General features: G+C 39.9%; 1 protein-coding gene across 1 annotated transcript in view; it reads left to right on the top strand.

Annotated features, from left to right (window-relative positions):
- LOC127568975 (potassium voltage-gated channel subfamily H member 7-like) overlaps positions 1-20,919 on the top strand; it is a 361,581-nt gene that overhangs the window by 296,340 nt on the left and 44,322 nt on the right. The window contains exon 7 of the mRNA XM_052013243.1: positions 14,293-14,718. Coding sequence (XP_051869203.1) covers positions 14,293-14,718 — 426 coding nt within the window. The remainder of the gene's footprint in view (positions 1-14,292; positions 14,719-20,919) is intronic.

Here is a 20,919-nt window from a genome sequence, read left to right on the forward strand (position 1 = left end):
GTAAGTTATGATTAAGTGGCTTGCATTTCATAAGTCTCTAATTAGGGCTAGCGGTTTGTCCTGGTTCAACATCTGCAACAAATCCTGAAAATTTATGTTCCTGCAGTGCAATTTTCTTCACAAGTCAGCCTATGGTTTTTTCAAGTAAGATTGACCATTAGCACTGAATGAGATTCGGGGTTGTGCTTTGCAACCATGGCCAAGCACAACTGGATTGTGAAAACACAAATTCATTTCATGCAGCAATCTCTGAACAAGCCAGCCAGGTGTGATATTCTTCCCTCCCTTGCAATGCTTCTATCTTGCTACACCAACTGTGGGAAAGTGCATGACATTTAGTCAATGCTACTACGATATGGCTGCCAAGAGGTGTCCCAAATACTGCCTGCCCTACCAACTCTGCCATTCCACTTTTTGTAAGGAATATCTGGACTAAGCTCAGGAACTTACCAGGATGGAGTTCAATCTGAATTTCTTCTTAACGTAGAACATTACAGTACGGTACAAGCCCTTTGGCCCATGATGTTGTGCCAACATTTTATCCTGCTCTAATATCAATCTGCTCTAATATGTGCAGGCACGGTAGTGTAGCGGTTAGTGTAACGCTTTACAGCACCAGCGACCCAGGTTCAAATCCGGCCACTGTCTGTAAGGAGTTTGTACGTTCTCCCCGTGACTGCGTGGGTTTCCTCCCACATTCCAAAGACGTACGGGTTAGGAAGTTGTGGGCATGCTATTTTGGTGCCGGAAGCATGGCGACACTTGTGGGCTGCCCCCAGGACACTACGCAAAAAGATGCATTTCACTGTGTGTTTCGATGTACACGTGACTAATAAAGATTTTATCTTATCTAACCCTTCCCTCCCACATCGCCCTCCATTTTTCCATAATTCATGAGGCTAAGAGTCTCTCAAATGTCCCTAATGTATCTGCCCCCACAACCTTTGCTTGCAGTGCATTCCATGCACCCACCACTCTCTGTGCAAAAAAAACTTACCTTTGACATCCCCCTTATACCTTCCTCCAATCGCCTTAAAATTATGCCCCCTCATGTTAGCCGTTCTGTTGAAATGAGAAAAAAAACTTGCATTTATATAGCAGATGTTTTTAAAATTTTATAAATGAGGCACTTAGGTAATTTTGAAACGTAGCTTGTGTTATAATGTGGTAAGCAAGGCATGACATTTGCACACAGCAGGCTCCCACAAACAGCAATGTGATAAAGCCCAGAAATTCTGGTGTTTTTTAGGAGTCTTTATTGATGGGTAAATGTTCCAGAGGCCATCAGAAGTAATTCCCCTATTTAAACCAGTACCATGACACGTTTTACATCCACCTCCAACACTGCAGCATTCCCTCAGTACTGTACCCAGTTGTCAATCTAGATTTCTTGGTTTAAGATGGCTCACAAGGATGAGTTAATAACTGGAACAAAGATGGTTCATTGACAGGTTTTTAAACAAACAGCAATGGGTTAAGTTCTTGCTGGATCAAGAGATTGGAAAGTAGATTGAGGATTCTCAGATTTTTAAAAATACTTTTTTTATTATTATGTCACAACGTTTTGCATTGATTGAATATGTCTGCGTTTCTCATGTGCAAGCTGAGAAATAAAGTGGCTTCATGATACATAGGTGGTGTTATCATAGGAACTGTGTTTTGGTCCCTCTTCAGAACAATTGGAAAGGTGCACATTGGAAGAAGGGTATAAAGTGAAGACGTTCCAGTCCAGATCAAAAAGGTTGCTAGTTTGGATCATCCTCAAACCAGCCCAGGGTTTGTGGTTACTTCTCATGGGATTCCTGCTGTTGCGCCTGCCTTTTGGGAAGTATGACTCCCAAAAATCGCAAGGCCTCCCCACCACAACCACTCCATAACCCAGAGCAGGCTGTGAATGGCCAATAGCTCTTGAGTAGCGCAACCTGAAGCCCTGCCCACGGAGTGGTGTGATGACCTTCTGACAGCTCCAGCTCTCAGAAGGCCTTTGCAGACAGTGGAAATGTATTTATTTTTCTTTTAATTAAACCATTCAAAAATAATATGTTTAAAATGAATAGGATCATGTTGGATGCATCAGCACCATGTAATATTAATGTAAAGATTGGAGGCCAGACATGATGTGCATCTTGCCCCTCACCTACATAAGATTAAAACCATCCCAAGACTAGTTGGTGACAAAAAGACAGATCAGATCCACCAGTGCCTGACCTTCAGTGCATTTTTGTATCTGTATGCCTGTGAGCAGATGTGGAATTTGGGAACACACTGATATGTAAACTGCCACTTACCAGTATTTCTCTGTAGAAGCACCAGCCAGTTATGAGCACAATCTGACCCATAATTACACCACTTTTAGTTATCATTGGACCATTTGAGAACAACCATAAGTTGAAAACATATCATGAGTGACAAATGCCATTCCACTGAGACTAAAATCTTCTGACAGTGATTGGAACTCACCTCGGTTTGAATAATGTCAACCAGTTATTTGTCCTTTAATAACCTCAAATAATATTTATCATGACCACTTTGCACTACAGTGTTCACATTGTATTGTTTCTTGTATAGTTTGTATAATTTATGTTGTTAATTTATGAGATTTTTTGTGAATGCTGTGTCTCTAATACTATGCACCTGTGATGCTGCTGCAAGTAAGTTGTTCATTGCACCTGTGCATACATGTTCTTGTGCATATGATGATAAACTCGACTTTGACTTTCATGCAAATTATTTACTGTTTGGGAAAGAGGATTTGAGGAGGCTTGTGTTTAGTTTGAATATTTTGATGTGCTTCAGAATATAGTAATGGCATTCAAGAGATAGTTAAGATATATGTGGAAACAGCTAACAGAGAACACTGGCAGTGGAACGAGTTCAACTGTATATATTTCACTAAGGGCTTCCAATTCAAGTCCAACCAGGATACCAACACAAATCTTTCACCAATTTCCAAATACTGTCTAAACCTTTCCTTGGCAAACACATTGAAAAATATCAACATCACAAAGCTCCAGACATGTTTTTGTCATAAAATTAATCTAAATAATTCATTCAATTTTACTGCAAGTTTAGTGACTGCATCACATTCAGCTCCTAGCTGTAGCTCTTTTATAGCAGATGGAAGATAACGACCATTTAGATTTTCCTAAAAATTCAGAACTGACATTCCACAATAAAACCTGTTCTGCAACTTTAGCAACCTATTGACTCTTGCTATGAACCTATTAACTTGCTATGAATCTATTAACTCTTGCTCTTGCATGTGTCATAGTTATCTTATTGGATGAGTAAACAAGTCTAATAACCCAATGACACAGCTGTATAGTTGTGTAGTTAGTAGAGTTGGTCTTTCTCATCTCCAATGACTTGGGTTCCATCCTGACCACCAGTGCTGTCTGTGTGGAGTTTGCACATTTTCCATGTAACTGGGTGGGTTTCCCCCAGTTGCTCTGGTTTCTTCCCACATCTCTAAGGCTTGGTAGGTTAATTGGTCACTGCATACTGCTTCTGTGTGCATGAGAGTTTGAATCTGGGGGGAAGTTGATGGTAATGTAGGGACAGGTTACACGGAACTGAGTGGGGAATGGGATTGCCCTCTGAGCCACCGGAGATTCCTTGAGTCAAATTGACCTCCTTGGTGCAATGCAAGTTCAATTCCTAATGCAAGTTCAAATCCTAACATGACAGTCTTTAAACCTTGAACTCAGATTTTAAAAATAAATAAATAGATAAATAAATAAATAGATAAATAAATGCTTATTGGGAAAACAACTCCAATGAGTGATTGAATTGTAAAAACCCAAGCGGCTCTTCAAGAAACTTTTATCAGTCCCTGCCAATGTGGTTCATCTGTCCACTGAAACTGCTTTGCAAGCATTCAGTTGCACTAAAGATCTACAAGGACCTAGAGTGCAATAGTTCTAAAAGAAGGCCCACCATCACTAGACTCAAAGGGCAGGTCAGGGTGGACATTATATCTGGCCTTGACATCAATGTCCATCTCTTTGGAATGAATCTTAAGAGCATTTTTACAATAATGTTTTCTAAGTATAAATAATCTGTTATTTTGACTTAAATATTCATCCTTCATCCAGTCACTGAACAATGACCATGTGTTGTATTGAAGAATGATTATTTATTGCTGAATCAGCAGGATCTATCATTAGACCAGGTGATTGTAAGTCCGTCCACTCCTGCAAATTTATAAGTTAATCAGGAACATTTTTTGGTTAGCTAAGCATGTGACAAATAAAGAAACCAAGTACCCTTCTTGGAACGAAATATTAAGGAGTCCACATGAGCTCAGGTCTTCCTGCTAGTAATAAACCCTAACTGCCCTTCCCATAAGAGCACATCACATTAAACAAGATCTAGAGAACATAGGTGTGAATCAGCAGACACAAGACTCAGAGAACCCAGAATATCTGCAAGAATCTAGATGGAATTTAACCAAATGAAAGCACACATCTTACAGCATAGGGCATTGGTAGACCAGGCAGTGTATTACAACATCGGCTTGCCTTATTATCTGGAAACAAGCAGGATGAACAGAGATTTTCTCCACCAGACTCATTTATGGAACTTAATTACCTGGCCAAAAGTCTGTTCCAATTTTGGATTTTTGCTGATACTATTTCAATTTTTTTTCCCTTCCAGTTAATGTTGTTACCATTGGCAAGATCAGTTCTGAATGCTCTACTTTAATTTCCTTCTTGCAGGAGGAGGTGCAATGCCTGTGCTATAGGTACTCCCACAGTGCTATTAGGTGAGATATCCCAGCACTTAGACAAATGATAGTGAAAGAATGGCAATCCATTTTCACACCAAGATGGTGGAACCTCCAGGCGGTAGCATTCCCATTACATACAACCTTCATCCATCTGCATGATAAGAGTCACAGGATTGGATAGTTCAGCTGAAGAAGTCTCTCTGAGTTGCTACAATGCAACTTGTAAGTGGTACACAGTGCACCTGTGGTGGAGAAACTGAATGTTGAGGGTGCTAGTCAAACAAAGTCATTTTGTGTTATTGGAACTGCAGTCATCCAGGCAAAAGGCAAGGACTCCACACTTTTCTCAAGTAATGATCATAGCAACCCGGCCTCTGTTCCCCTCCGCCATCCATCCATAACTTATCATTGGTAGCTGACACCCTCAACTCAACGCTCCTCCATTTTTGATTCTCAACCCTCCTTCCATTTCTGCTGCCAGCCAATGCCTGGACATAACTGATTTCCCTTGCACCCTGCGCACTGGTGCTGTGCATGAAGGGAAGGTCCCAGCTCATGTAGACTCCTACAGCTTGTACCTCAGATGCTGTTGAATTTCCAAACTGAAATTGAATTACCAATAACCAAAATGCTGCTGTAAGTGCCAAGGGGATTCTAAGCAAGTGTTGATAGAACTGTCAAAAATAAAATTTCTAAACATTTTTAACTCCTTTTCAGCTTTCCATCATAACACAAAATAAAAATAATAAAAAGTTGCCATACCATCCCAAACAGCAGATGGTATATTCATATTTTATTTTCTTTCAGGCCATATGTAAGGGATTTGAATATTTCAGCCTCAGGTTCCTTTCATAATGTTCATGTTTTTGTTGAAAGTGCAAGCAATTTCTTGATGGGCATATCATATTTATCCAAATAGCAATACATTACAAATGCATTTTTTATCACTATTACCCTGTGTATTTGATTCTCTTTTAAAATGTTCAAACCAGCAAGCAATTGCTCAATAAGTAAATATTTAATGGTTTCCGTTGTTAGCATCAACACCTTGTCCAACAATTTTCACATAAACTCTCACTGTAGAGCTAACCCTGCAGGTTATGGCTTCAATCAGTATTTAACCTGGACTAATACTCTGCTTTATTGCTTTGAACTTATTAAAAGTTAGAGCAATCTGGGTGAAAGGCCGAGGTCTGTGGCAGGGAATATCAGCACGGCTGAAAAGACCAATAGCACTACAAGATAAAACAAGTAGTGATAAGGTGGCACCAGGCATAAGTTTCTGAAGTTTGAGAAGAATAAATAGAAGACAATGAGGATTCCAAACATCATAGGAAGCTGAAGGAAAGAATTGTCTTCGGAGACAATGTAACAAGTCACAAAGTAGCAGACGGAAACAGGTTGACAGAGACTATGAGCCATAGGGATTTCTATCATGAAAATTTATCATGAAAATTGCTTGTCAAGAATCTTATAAGGGACTTAACAGTATGGGTCACTACTTATTATTCAGTTTTATTGTACTTGCCACTTGCAGTGCTTAACACATTCAGACACATAATTATATCTTAAAATAGTAGTAAATATTGCCATCCTGGCTCTCATCCCTCACAATCTCTCTTGAGTTTTAATATTGTATTTCAACAATAAAAGATGGAATGTGGGCGCCCCCTGTGTAATGGAAGATTCCTGGAGCAGCACAAGCTCTATGAGCCAAAATATCACCTGTAAATGTGGATGTTATATGAAATGATAGTTAATCAGCATAAGGGGAAGAAGAAATTATTGGATATGCCAAATCCCTGTTCCTGAAATCTGACCACTTTTTGAAAGTGCTGCAGTTTTCAAAATATGTGCTATTACATTCAGTGGTAAACTCTAAAGGAAAAATTCCAGGCCATTTAGAAAAATAAATAAAACCCAAAGTGTTTTTATTAAGCCAGCTATTCACCCCTTCCTTTCAAGGTACAAACAATTCCCATTCTCCCTATGTCAGGTAACTGGACACATTTCCTCTGTGCCTGCCCTCATAAGCCATTGGCCTTCACAGCATCAGCTTAATCAGGGAATCACTGAAATTCATGCACACGTGCCTGTTTCTAAAAAGAGTTAAATCTAGGAGGGAGTCCAGGAGAAGGCTTGATAATTCAAGGAATCATTTAGCCTGGACCAGCTCTTTAAAAGAGTTATTTGGAATTACAGTTGGTGCCACTGAGACACCTGTACCCACCAGTACAATATCCCAGTGTTAAACAATGACAGACCTGTGTACACTAGTACTGTCTCACAGTGATATCCATTTGCAGACCTATGTCCAGCAGTCCTGTATCCCAATGTTATACAGTGACAGATCTACGCCCAGCCGTACTGTAACTAAATGTTATACATTGACAGACCTGTGTCCAGCAGTACTGTAGGTGTGTTATGGTGACAAATCACATCCAGCAATATAGTACCTTGCTTCTAGAGTTGGATATGGAGCTGAGACTGGACATGAGAACATAAGGGAAAAGGTCATTTGGTCCTCTCTCACCATTCAACATGGTTCATTTATCCCAAACACTATTTTCCTGCCATATCCCCAAATCCCTTGATTCCCTTAATATCCAAAAATCAGTTGAACTGAGTTTTGAATGCAATCAATGACTGAACCTCCACAGGGTTAAGGAATTACAAAGTTTCATCACAGTCTGAGTGAAGAAATTTCTCCTTATTTCAGTCCCAAATGATCTACTCTTTATTTTGAAACTGTGATCCCTAGTAACCAACTCCTCCCTACCTTGTCACATCCTCGAAGAATTTTGTATGTTTCAATGAAGTCACTTTTAATTGTTCTAATCTCAAAATAAAAGTGACCTATCCTACTCAATCTCTTCTCATATAGCAGTTCCACCATCTCAGCGATCATTTTGGTGAATCTTTGTGGCATCCCCTCAGAAGCAAGTTGATCCTTTCTTAACTAAGGAGACCAAAATTGCACATGTTGCTCCAGGTGTGGTCTCACCGTGGCCATACATAATTTCAATATTTTTACTCTTATACTGAAACCCTCCTATATTGTAGACCAACATAATATTTGCCTTTCTAATTGCCTGCTACATCTGTATGTTAGCTTGCAGTGACTTATGTTCAAGAGTAGCCAGGTTCCTTTGAACATCAACATTCCCCAAGCTCTAAGCATTTAAAAAAACTCAGCCTTCTTGTTTCTCTACTAGTCTGTCACCTCACATACTTCTGCATTGTGCTCCATCTGCCATGTTGCTGCCCATTCACTTTGCTTCTCTGTAGCCTCTTTGCATTCTCCTCACTACTCACATTCCCATTTACCTGGACCCAGAACATGGTCCTGGGTCCAACATGGTCACTGCTTCCTGGTGGCAGACCTTCTCTAGTCCATGCTGTCAGTAACTATCTGGTCCTTGCTGTGAGCCCACTTTGATCCTTGGATACCATTGGAATCATGTTGGCTGTGAGTACCCAGTGCCAACATCAGTTGGACCCCTAGGACCCAATCCTAGCAATAGGAGGGTGTAGATGAACCATGCCAGTCATAGGTGAGCCTCAAAGACCCGGACTGGCATTAGGTCCTAAGGTACCCAGGCCTACTGTTGAGAGGGCACCAAGAATTCAGTCCCAACATTGGGTGGGCCTTGAAAACTCAGGCCCATCTTCAGATGGACCCCAAGTTCCAATGAAGCATGAGGCCAGAAGACTCTTGCCTGGTGCCAGATGGGTTCAAGGATCCAGCCTAGCTTCTGGGACCCCAAGGACACATGCAGACAGGAGGCAGTAGAGGTTACACCTCCATTTTCCACCACATAATCAACAAGTGGGGTTTAATGATGTCAGTGTGGTAGGATGGGGTGTAGCAACATTAGGTGTAGTAGGATAGAGAGGATGGAGTGGAGGGGAGGGGAGGGGAGGAGGTTTTTGGTGAAGTGGGATGAGTTTGGGCTCAATGGGATGTAGTAGGATTGGGTGTAGTGGGTAGTGTGGATAGGTGTGGAATGAAGTAGAAGGTATGGAGTGGATGGGTGGACTGAGGTGGGGTTGGGTGTAATGGGGCAAGGTGGAGAGCTGTGGAGTGGGGTGAGATGGGGTCAGGTGGAATACTACAGGATCAGATCCCAGAAGAATAGGAAGCTATAATCAGCAATAGAGGTAAAAAGCAGGAAAGTCGTAGAGGCTCAATCGCTCCTTGCAGCTGCCCACTCCCTCCACAGCTACTGAACCCACTCTCCTCTGCACGTTAAATTGAGGGAATATGAAGAGTTTACCTCATCAAAGTGGTGGGTGAATAAAATTCTTACAGAATAGGATAGTGGAGTCAGAGATGACTAACAGTTGGGACGATGTCGAAGAAGTTGGTAAACAAACAAAAACACAGATGCTGCATTATCAGAAGTAGAAGCAGTTCTTACATAGGGCTAGAACATAGAACATCGATGATAGAACAGGACAACAAGGGAACAGGCTCCTCAGACCAACATCTCTGTGCCAACCATAATACCAATCTCAACTAATCTGCCTGCACATGGCCCTTATCCCTCCATTCCATGCCAGCTCATGAGCCTGTCTAAATGCATCTTAAACATTGCTATCATATCTGCGTCTACCACCTACCCTGGCAGTGCAATCCAGGTACCTACCACTCTCTGTGTATAAAACTTCCCCCCTCTCACCTTATACCCACGTCCTCTAGTATTTGACATTTCCACCCTGGGAAAAAGTCTCTGACCAACTATCCTATCTATGCCTCTCATAATTTTATATACTTCGATCAGGTCACTCTCAGCCTCTGCTGCTCCAGAGAAAACAATCCAAGTTTGTCCAACCTCTCCTTCCAGCTATTACACTCCAATCTGGGCAATATCTTGGTGAAACTCTTCTCCAAAGCATCCACATCCTTCCAAAGTATGAAACATGAAATTTACCATAGAACCATAGAACCATAGAGCACAAAACAGGCCCTTCGTCCCACCATGTTGTGCCATCCATCAAACCACCCTCACACTACCTAACCCCTTCCTCCCGCATATCCCCCCATCCCACACTCCTCCATATGCCTATCCAACAAGCTCTTGAACCTGTTCAATGTATCTGCCTCCACCACCACCCCAGGCAGTGCATTCCATGCACCAACCACTGTCTGGGTGAAAAACCTCCCCCCTGACATCTCCCCTGAACCTCCCACCCGTAACCTTAAAGCCATGCCCTCTTGTCTTGAGCATTGGTGCCCTGGGAAGGAGGCGCTGACTGTCTACTCTATCTATTCTTCTCAATATTTTATGTACCTCTATCATCCTCCTCCTTTCCAGTGAATAAAGCCCTAGCACCTTAAGCCTCTCCTCATATTCCATACGTTCTAATCCAGGCAGCATCCTGGTAAATCTCCTCTGTACCCTCTCCAATGCCTCCACATCCTTCCTATAATGCGGCGACCAAAACTGAACACAGTACTCTAAGTGTGGTCTAACTAGAGTTTTGTAAAGCTGCATCATCACTTCGCGGCTCTTAAACTCAATCCCACGGCTTATGAAAGCTAACATCCCATAGGCCTTCTTAACTGCTCTATCCACCTGTGAGGCGACTTTCAGTGAACTGTGAATATGAACCCCCAGATCCCTCTGCTCCTCCACACTGCCAAATACCTTGCCATTTACCCAGTACTCTGCCCTGGAGTTTGTCCTTCCAAAGTGTACCACCTCACACTTCTCCGGATTGAACTCCATCTGCCACTTGTCAGCCCAGCTCTGCATCCTATCAATATCCCTCTGTAAGCTCCGACAGCCCTCCACACTATCCACAACACCACCGATCTTAGTGTCATCCGCAAACTTACTAACCCAGCCCTCCACCCCCTCATCTAAGTCATCTATAAATATCACAAAAAGTAGAGGTCCCAGAACCAATCCCTGCGGGACACCACTAGTCACTGCCTTCCAATCCGAGGGCACTCCTTCCACCACAACCCTCTGCTTTCTACATGCAAGCCAATTCCTAATCCACATAGCCAAGCTTCCTTGGATCCCTTGGCCTCTGACCTTCTGAAGAAGCCTACCATGAGGAACCTTATCAAACACCTTACTAAAATCCATGTAAACCACATCCACCGCACTGCCCTCATCAATCTTCCTGGTCACCTCCAGGTGTATGAAGTATGAAATGAAATGAAAGTATGAAGTATGAAGTGTTTAAGTATGAAATGTGGAGCTTTTGCCATTTACATTTTATATTATTGAATTACTGATTTGCTGAGAGCTTCAAAAGCAGTGAGGAACATTACAAAACAGGGACAAAAGTAGGCCACTCACCCCATCAAGTCTGTCCTGCCATTCGATATGATCACAGCTGATCTGCCCCAGGCTTCATCTCCTCTTTGGTGCCATTTCCCAATAGCCCTTGATTTCCTGATCTTTCAAGTATCTCCAATGACTTCACCTACACAACCTTCTAGGGTAGTGAATTCCAGAGATTCACCAGCTCTACAAGAAGGATTTCCTATTCATCTCACTTTTAGATAACCCTCGTTCAAGTTTCTCACACTAATGGAAATATCTTGACATTTCTCATATCATTTCCCCTAAGGATATTAATTTTCAATAAGATCACCCTTCATTCTTTGATACTCTGAAGAATATAGATCTAATTTCTTTAGTGATTGTGTTAGGACAACCCTCTTATTCCAGAAATTAGCCAAATGAATTTCTTTTGGACTGTTTCCAATGTCAGTACAAATGGGTTGGGAAAAGCAATGGTAGAAATATGCACATTTAGTGATGAATCGGATGCAGCTCCAAATTTAGCAGTAAATTGTATTTTCATATTGTCACCCAATTATGAGAAGACGGCCAAGGAGATGGGTAGAATCAGGACCATGGTGCAGATTTGAATGTAAAGGAGACGTAGAGAAATGTAAATAGGGGAATGTGTGTGAGCCACTCCTAAGGGGAGAAAAAAAACAAATGTGGAAAACATAATGATGGAGCCAAAATAAAATCATGGGAAAGAAACAGACGGGAAGTCTAATAGCAACAACACTGGAGATGAGTGTATGTATTTTTAATTCACAGAAATTTTTAACATCAGGTACTTTACATAAAATCTGGATGACATTTTGCACAGCCTGGCTTTTTTTAAAAGCCTCGAATATCAAAGTGGCTATACTGCCACCCAGAGGAAATTAGTATTATTGTTCACTCGTTCCCCAAGCAATGTTTAAAAAGTCTGCTGGCCCAAATTTGTGGGGAAATGTTACCAGATCCATGCTTAACCTTTGAGATTTTTCCAAATAAGTGACAACAACCTTGGGATCATTGCACAAGCACAGAAATCCCAAAATTTTTGTCCACTGTTCTCACTAGTTTCAGTTCATGCAGTTCGATGCCAGAGTTGGGAGCATGAAGTTGAAGCAATACCCCGACACTGATGCTGAGGCATTCACTCAAACAATCTGAGCCACATGGAGTCTCCATTCATTTTAATGGAGGGATATAGGTGCAAGAAATTAAGATAAATCCAAATTAATTTACTTTTTTAAATTGTTGTGATTTATTTAAATGTTTTAAAATTGCTTTTAGACACTTTTTTACTTCTATTTAATTTGAATAATTTTAATAGTTTATTATACTTGTAGAATGCTTAGACTGTTTCTAAATATTGGAAACTCTCAGAAACACTCATCATATTTGGAAGGTTTTGACAGCCAGGTAAACCAAGGGCTTAGTTTAGCCGAATATGGGACTTTTTTCATCTAGTTTGTTAACGGGACTTGTTCTGTCCTCCACCCCCACCATGCCCGCATTACAATGCAGAATAACTTAACACCATGTGAGGTTTCACTTTTAAGGACTGAGCAGTTTTGGGAGCATAAGGTAATGCTGCTAAACTGCATGAGGTATATGTGGAATGGACCAGTAGCAAACCACACTGCAAAATCCGGCCAAATAAATGTAATATTATGCAACCCAAACTCCAATTTTAATTCCTGTTGGGACATCAGTCTCATGCAAGAGTGTGATTTGGAGGATTTAATTTCCTCATTTGAATGTTGCCAGTTATTTGTTTCACCACTTATGGCACCAAGTAGAAGATGGATGCCAACATTACGGTAAGTGTAGGATTGTTCCAAGAGTATTTTGGATGTGTGTTATGGGAAGGCCAGAGTGACTAAACCCCTCACAAGTTTCCTTGGGCCTCAATGATCTTTTTAAAGTATATTAATGAATGTGGTTGGATTCCTGGTAAATTCACCTGCCGAGGTAACCATGCTGGATATCCTGCTCAAGAACAGATTAAAATGCTATTAGTCTCCCATGAACATTTTGAGATCCTTTTCATTTATTACTGTCATTCTATCAGTGTCCAGCAGAAGGTTTAACTACTGCCAGAGCTAACATGAATAAATCACAGAAATGAAGGAACTGACTAGGAAATGGAATTGTTTCTTTCCACTTGCTCCCTTACTGAAAAGAAGAGATAAAATTTTTCCCAGGGTTGGGGAATAAAGAACTACAAGGCATAGGTTTAAGGTGAGAGGAGAAAGATTTAACAGGAACTTGAGGGGCAACTTTTTACACAAAGGGTGGTATGTATGTGGAATGAGCAGCCAGGGGAAGTGGTTGAGGCAAGTACAATAACAACATTTAAAGGACACTTGGGCAGGGACATGGGTTGGAAAGGTGTAGAAGATTATGGGCCTAACTCTGGCTAATGGGACTAGCTTGGAGGGACATGGACCAGTTGGGCCAAAGGGCCTGCTTCTGTGCTGAAAACTTTATAACTCTATAAAATACCTCCTTAATTCTCCAACAGTCTTTGGTCATCTTTCTCCAACTTCACTGGCAAAGTGGCAGCTGGGCCAATTGAAATTTTTACAACTTTTATCAATAATCTTTTTTAGTTGAATCTCTCAAGGGATATAAAACAAAAGCAAATAAGTGGAGTTGATTTAAGAATAAGGCATGATCTAACCGAATGACAGAACAGGCTTGAGGGACTGAAACCCATACTTACGTGGGTCTATGTTTCCAAGGAAATGGGAAGAAAACAACTTGCTACATTATAACTGATATGTAACCAAATATTATACAGGCTATATTGCACCAAAACAGGCCATTTGGCAATACCCATTGCCTACTAGTCTTATTATCTGATTCTAAATCCATTCCCTTCTGCGCTTGTCCAGCTTGCTTATGAATGTATCTGTATTACTTGTTTCAACCATTCCTTGTGATTGCAAGTTGCGTAATCTCACCACTCTTTGGATAAAGAAGTTTCTTCTAAACTCCCCACTGGATTTTTGGCCATTCAAGATATTGAGATAGCCTCTATTTTTACTCCTCGCTGCAAATAGAAACTTTGTCTCTATTAAAAACCCACATAATTTTAAAGATCTCACTTAGATCCCTTTTGATTCAAGGGGAAAGAGAGTTATACTTTTTCTTCAGTGCTTATCAATTTTACAATAGTAATCAATAAAAGAACAGTGTACACTGGCCCAAGACTGAAAATTTAAAAAAAAATACTGCATTCTAATGTCTGTCCATTTATACATACTACAGGTTCTATCTCTTGGAGCTGACGTTCTACCAGAATACAAGCTTCAGACACCTCGCATCCATAAATTCACTATCCTGCACTATAGTCCTTTCAAGGCTGTCTGGGACTGGCTCATCCTGCTCCTGGTCATCTACACAGCTATCTTCACTCCCTATTCTGCAGCCTTTCTACTTAATGACAGGGAGGAGCAGAAGAGAAGAGAGTGTGGATACTCCTGCAGCCCACTGAATGTTGTGGATTTAATAGTGGATATTATGTTCATTATAGATATTCTAATAAACTTCAGAACAACTTACGTAAATCAAAATGAAGAGGTGGTTAGTCATCCAGCAAAAATTGCAATTCACTATTTCAAAGGCTGGTTCCTTATTGACATGGTTGCAGCTATACCATTTGACCTTCTGATTTTTGGATCAGGGTCTGATGAGGTAAGTCATAAGTAATGTAATTTTTATTGAATCAGAAATCCAAAGGAACAACAAAATGTTAGTGATTTAGAGATTAAGTAGTTTTTGTTTAAGATATATGTAGCTTATCAATGCAGTAAAATGTCTTAATTTACTGTTCACTGTGAACTGGAAGGAAATGTGTTACATTGATCTTGGTGTTATAACTACCTGATATCTGCAAATTGATTACATTATTCTTCATGTGCTAAAAGGTGAATTGACGTGAACTATTCAAGCTAATTTTTAATATAATCTGGTAGAAATTCCTCATATAAAACAGGTTGCCAAATGAAAGTTGTATTGAGCTAGACTGACTTTAGTTCAGATAAGTGCTTCACATGTTTAGAGTGAAGAAAACAAAAGGAAGTACTCGCTACATGGTTGCAATTTGTTTGAGGTACACTTGCAGCTACGAATAAGCTCTCAGGGTTGACGTCTGCTCCTGCTCTGATGTCCTGAATGATCTGCAGCTAATCGTTATTTCTCCATCGATCCACTCTCTTGACCAGATCTACACTTTGCAGGGTATCCAGATTGCTTTTCTCTTGTAACCACATTGTTGATATGGCTCATCTTCCTTTTATAAATGGTGGAACTCTGGTTGATGGCAGATTCAATGATCGGAGGTCACCTTTCACTTGTCAGTACAAATGCCGCTTTATCCTGTTGTAGGATGTCATGTGCTGTTTCCTTGTTGGATATTGTGAATGAAGTGAGGAATCATTGGCAGCAGAATCATTAACAAACCTGTCCTGAGCCTCTGACAGAGGGAATAACATCAGTGGCATAACTGAATCATGAATGTGTTGGCAGAGCAGGATGAGAAAGCAGTTAAAAAAGTGTGCAGCTTCTTGAGCTTTATAAATAAAAGCATGGAGTACAAGAGCAAGGAATTCATGATAAAACTGTGGGACAGACACTACTGGAGTATTTTGTCCATTTCTGGGTTCCACACTTTCAGAAAAATTGGGAAGTCTTGAAGAAGGTGCAGAAGAAATTTATGAAAAGGATTCCAGTGATGAGGGACTTTATTTTAATGTATGGACTGAGAATGTGGGGTTGTTCTCGTTCAAGTAAAGAAGACTGAGAAGGGATTTAATAGTGATATTTAGAAACATGATTGGTCTGAACTGTGTAGCTATAAAGAAACTATTCCTTATGGTGGAAAATTCAATAACTAGAGGAGGAAGGAAGGTGATCAACAAAAGAACTGAAAGTGAAATGAGGGAAATTGTTTTTACACAGCAAAGAATAGGGATCTGAAATCTGCCAGGGTTGGTAGTGGAGTCATATTCAATCGTGACATTCAGAAAGGAACTGGATAAGTACTTGATGACATTTTTCTGGTGGTTACAAATAGACTAATAGGGCGATAATTAACAAATTGATAGGGTTAGCCTTGCTGTTGGGGATATGACATATCTGGGCAGTATTTCTACTGTTGCACAAATTCCAGTGGTAAAACTGAAGTAGTTGGGATGGAATGAGATGAGAAGCTCTGGTGCACAGATCTTTAGCACAGTGGTCAGGATGTTTCGAAGCCTTACACCTGTCTCCAGGGTGCATGGACACCCTTTATTGTCTCTTGGAGTGAACTAAATTTCAGTGATGGTGGGACTACAGGAGGGGCAAGAATAGGATTCTTCTCAACAATTTCAATTGAAGGTGTTGCAGGGACTACAATCCAGCCTGTTGAACCCTGCCTCTGGAGCTCAGCCTTACCCATTACAGGTTCTCCATTCTGAAGAGGTTGTTTTACAAACCTCAGTTATCGACGTTTGTGAACTTCGGTATCTTCAAGGCTAACCGGTGATATCCTCACAAAATGGAGATTCAGTGCTTTATATTGTTACTCCAGAATCATTGATATCGTTCTGGATACCCTGGGAAATGTAGCATATGAACCATTAAATAGGATCAAACTAGCCCTCAGCTATTTGCCCATTCTCAAGATAGCAGGAAACAAAGCAGCATTGAAAGTGATATTGTCGGCTAATATGACATTGGTACATGTGCTTGGTGAAACTTGGTATTTCTAAGCGTATCACATTTATTTTATTCCTTCAATGGGCAAATTCATAGTGACAAATCTTTGTAAGTGAAAATGGAATTTTAGAGGAAGTACCTGAATGCCATTTTAAGGACTTGCAATTAACTAGCCAATTTGAAATGCAGATTGCAGCTGCTGATAATCAGTTGTGAATACTGATGGCAGCTAGGAATACTGTGACATGAATAGAAATTTTAATTATTTCCTCAGTTAATATGGTTATATTTTTCCAAGTGATGATGGAATCACTCACCTGATTCTGATATTCTTGTTCTTATCACAGGATATTGTTTATGCTCTGTTCATATCTTTGAAGTATTTCTCTTCCTCCTCTCTGCTCTGAGGGGAGATCTGACTCATGGTATAGGGCTATAGGCTGATCAAAAGATGTTTACATACTCATCTGCTCAAGATAAACTTTGCACCTGGGCTTTAGTGTACTAAGCTGACATTTCTGGACAAAAGTCTGTCAAGCCCTACATAGAAACCAAAATGAAGTATGAAACTGAACCATAATATTAAACATTTACCAAATGATTTTAGGATTTCAACAATAGACCTTTTGTGTGCAGTCACTGCTATTTTTAGAACATTCATGCAGATTTTGAACTGCTATTAAGTGTTTGTGCTGCTTTGTGATTAAAAAAAGGTAGTTCTCCTGTTTGTGTCAGCTCAACGAAAGATTGGTCATGTGGCTGAAATCCTTTCATTCCCAACTACACAAGAGAATTGAATAGCAGTACACAATACTTTGTATCAACATTCAGTGCTTTGACAAGTCATTTCTGCCGACTGTGCTTAGAAAGGGCAGCAATATAAGATTAATACTACTTGGTGAGAGGAATAAATGGATGTTTATTTTGATCAATATATGTCAAAACCCCCAGCAGCTTTCACTTACATACCAATAAACTTTTGTTAAGGCACCAAAAAATATGACATTTTATCTACAATTTGTAAAAATGAAGATAAATGGAATATTCTTTCTGTGAATATCAGGGGATAGCCTTTTGAAAAGCTGATGCTAATAGAATTAAGGCTCAGCTTTAGAATCTCTCATGGATCTGTTGCATGCCCCACATTAATACCCAGAGTCTAGATAATGTTGTGAATGAGAAGATTCTCAAAACAAGCAATGAGAGCAGAAATGTGAATTTGAATCTCTTCAGACTTTGAATTGTTATCCACAATGGGATTATATTTTGAAATCACTAAAGTGGAGAAATGTTCCCACTTCAAAGAAGGAAAATCAGAAGTTTATTTCTCCAAGAATATTCTAGAAATAAGCTTAATAGTCACATTATAGCTGGCCTGGGTACAACATACCTGCTTAATCTTGAATGAAAGAAGAGGAAAAAACGGGCTTACAAACACAAGTAAAACACTATAAAAATTACAAAAAATTATACACAAAGATGTAAAGGTAGATTTGTGTATTCATACCTAATTTAGCATCTCCTTTTACCTGCTGAAATTCTAATTTCATAATCGAAATAGTGAAATTCCATAGAGCCAAAGGAGGCATTTTTTTAACTTTGTATCATGTAAACAACCTAGCAGATATGGGTCCACAAACTCCTATGAAATAGGGGACAGGTGATACACAAGGTTGCAATTTAAGGCACAGCCCCTATCTCATGTGGGCTACAAGGTAACTTGGCCTTTTAAAGACTATTATTGGATCACCTCTCAACTTTCTTTCCTCAAGAGAAAAGGAGCCTGATCAGTTAATCTTTTACTGATATGAATACCCTCTCTATCTCTATATCTCTCTGATCTCTATCCACTGCTTCTACGTCCATTTTATGATATGGCAACCAGAACTCTAACCAGTACTCTAAGTGTGGTCAAGCCAGAGTTCCAACCAGTTTTAACATTGCTATATTTCACTTTCCTTGAGAAATAAAATCCAGTGCTTGGTTTATTTTATGTTATGGCCTTGCTAATCTGTGGTGCAACCTTTAATGATTGGTGTATTTGTATTCCAAAATGTCTTTGTTCCTCTACCCCACCTAAGCTTGTACCCTCCAAATGATGAATGACTTCCCCATTCCTCATAGTAAAGTATACTACCTTGTATTTATGTGCATCAGGGTGCTTTTGACAATCATTACCCAAGTTGCATTTATTGATATTCTATAACTCGTTGCAGTTCTCTTTGATGTCATTTGCGAATTTAGAAATTGTGCTTTTGATTCCAGAATCAGGAGAAATTATACTGGGGAACAAGGAAATGACGGAAATTAAACAAATATTTTGTGTCTGTCTACATGCAGGAAGGGAAAGAAAACTTTCTGGAAATAAAGGAGGACAATAGGTTTAAAGTGAATGAGGAATTGAAAGAAATTCGTGATAATAACAAATAAAAAATGGTAACAAAGCAATTAATGGGACTGAAAACTGATAAAGTTCTATGACCTGGTGGCCAGTGTCTGAAACTTTTAAAAGCAGGCTATGGAGAAATTCAACAGCCATCTTCCAAAATTCCTTTGATTCCACAATGGTTCTCAGAGAATGGGAGATGCAAAATGTAACCCCACTATTTAAGACAGGAGGGAGAGAAAACAGACCAGTCAGCCTGATGCCAGTAGTGAGGAATATGCTATAATCTATTATTAAGGATTTGGTAACAAAGCACTTGTAAAGTAACAGTGGAATCAAGTGGAGTCAACATATATTTATGAAAGAGAAATCATGTTTAACAAATCCCTTAGTTTTTGAGGTTGTAACTAACAGAATAGATAAGGAGAGACCAATGAATATGATGTATCTAGACTTCCAGAATGTCTTTGATAAGGTACCACACAAGAAGTTATTACACAGAATTAGCCCACATGGGATTGAGAATTAGTCAATAGTCAAAAGTAGAGAGCAGGAATAAACAGGCCAGCTGTTTACAATCTACGTTGATGATTTGGATAAGAGGACGAAGTATTACATCCAGGTTTGCTGATGATACAAATCTGGGTGACAGTGTGACTTGTGAGGTGAATCGAGAAAGATTACAAGGGGATAGGAACAGGTTACGTGAATTACTGAGGACATCAGAAACAGGATATAATGTGGAAAAATGTGAAATCCTCCACTTCAGTAGAAAGTGGAGTATTTCTTGAAAGATTAAAAGATGTTAGTGTTCAGAGGGATCTGGGCACTCTTCTACATGAATCATTGCTAGTCAATGTACATCAAGAAAGCAGGAAGACAAATGGCCTTTCTTGCAAGAGGATTTGAGTACAAGAGTAAAGATACTTAACTGAAATTATTTACTATGCTCATGAGACTGCACCTGGACTATTGTGCAGAGTTCTTTTTTCCTTACCTAAGGAAGGATATACCTGTAATAGAGCAAGGGCAGTTTATCAGACTGATTCCTGGGATGGGGTTTTGTCCTGTGAGAAGAGATGAAGCAGACTGGGCCTATGCTCTCTCGAATTTAGAAGAATGAGAGGTATCTCATTGAAACCTATGAAATTCCGAACTTGACAGTGTCAGTGCAGGGGTGAATAATTCCCCTGTCTACGTAGTCTAGAACAGGGTTCACAGTGTTAAAATAAGGTTTCAGTCATTCAAGACTGAGGTGAAAAGGAATAACTTCACCTTGAGAGTAAAGAATCTTTGGAATTATCTACCCAAGAGGACTGTGAAGGTTCAGTCTCTTAGTATATTCTGGACAGGTATCAATGGATTCTTTTGGATGTTAAGTGTATCAAGGGATATGGGATTAGTACAGGATAGCAGCACTAAGGTAAAGTTCAACCATCATATTATTGAACGATAGAACTGGGCTGAATGGCCTACTCCTGCTTTATTTTTTGTGTTATTATATTCTGTGACCTTTTTAGTTTATTAAGGGGAATAGTATTGAAAGCCTTATGAAAATCGAGACAAATTACATTACCATTGGCTCCTCTCTCTAGTTCCTCAAAAAATTAAATAAGGTTAGTCAAGCAAGATTTTCTGTTTTGAAATATATGCTGACAATTGATTACTATACCTTTCAGGTCAGTGATGTAAAAAAAATTTCCTTGAGCTTGGGTGGGGTTCATACTGGCTGTGATTCAATTGGGTTCTTGTTGGGTTTTAATTTTATACACAAGCAGAGCTCTACAGGGAATGTGACCTGCATCATA

The sequence above is a fragment of the Pristis pectinata genome, chromosome 1 (assembly GCF_009764475.1).
Source record: "Pristis pectinata isolate sPriPec2 chromosome 1, sPriPec2.1.pri, whole genome shotgun sequence".
Classification (NCBI taxonomy): domain Eukaryota; kingdom Metazoa; phylum Chordata; class Chondrichthyes; order Rhinopristiformes; family Pristidae; genus Pristis; species Pristis pectinata.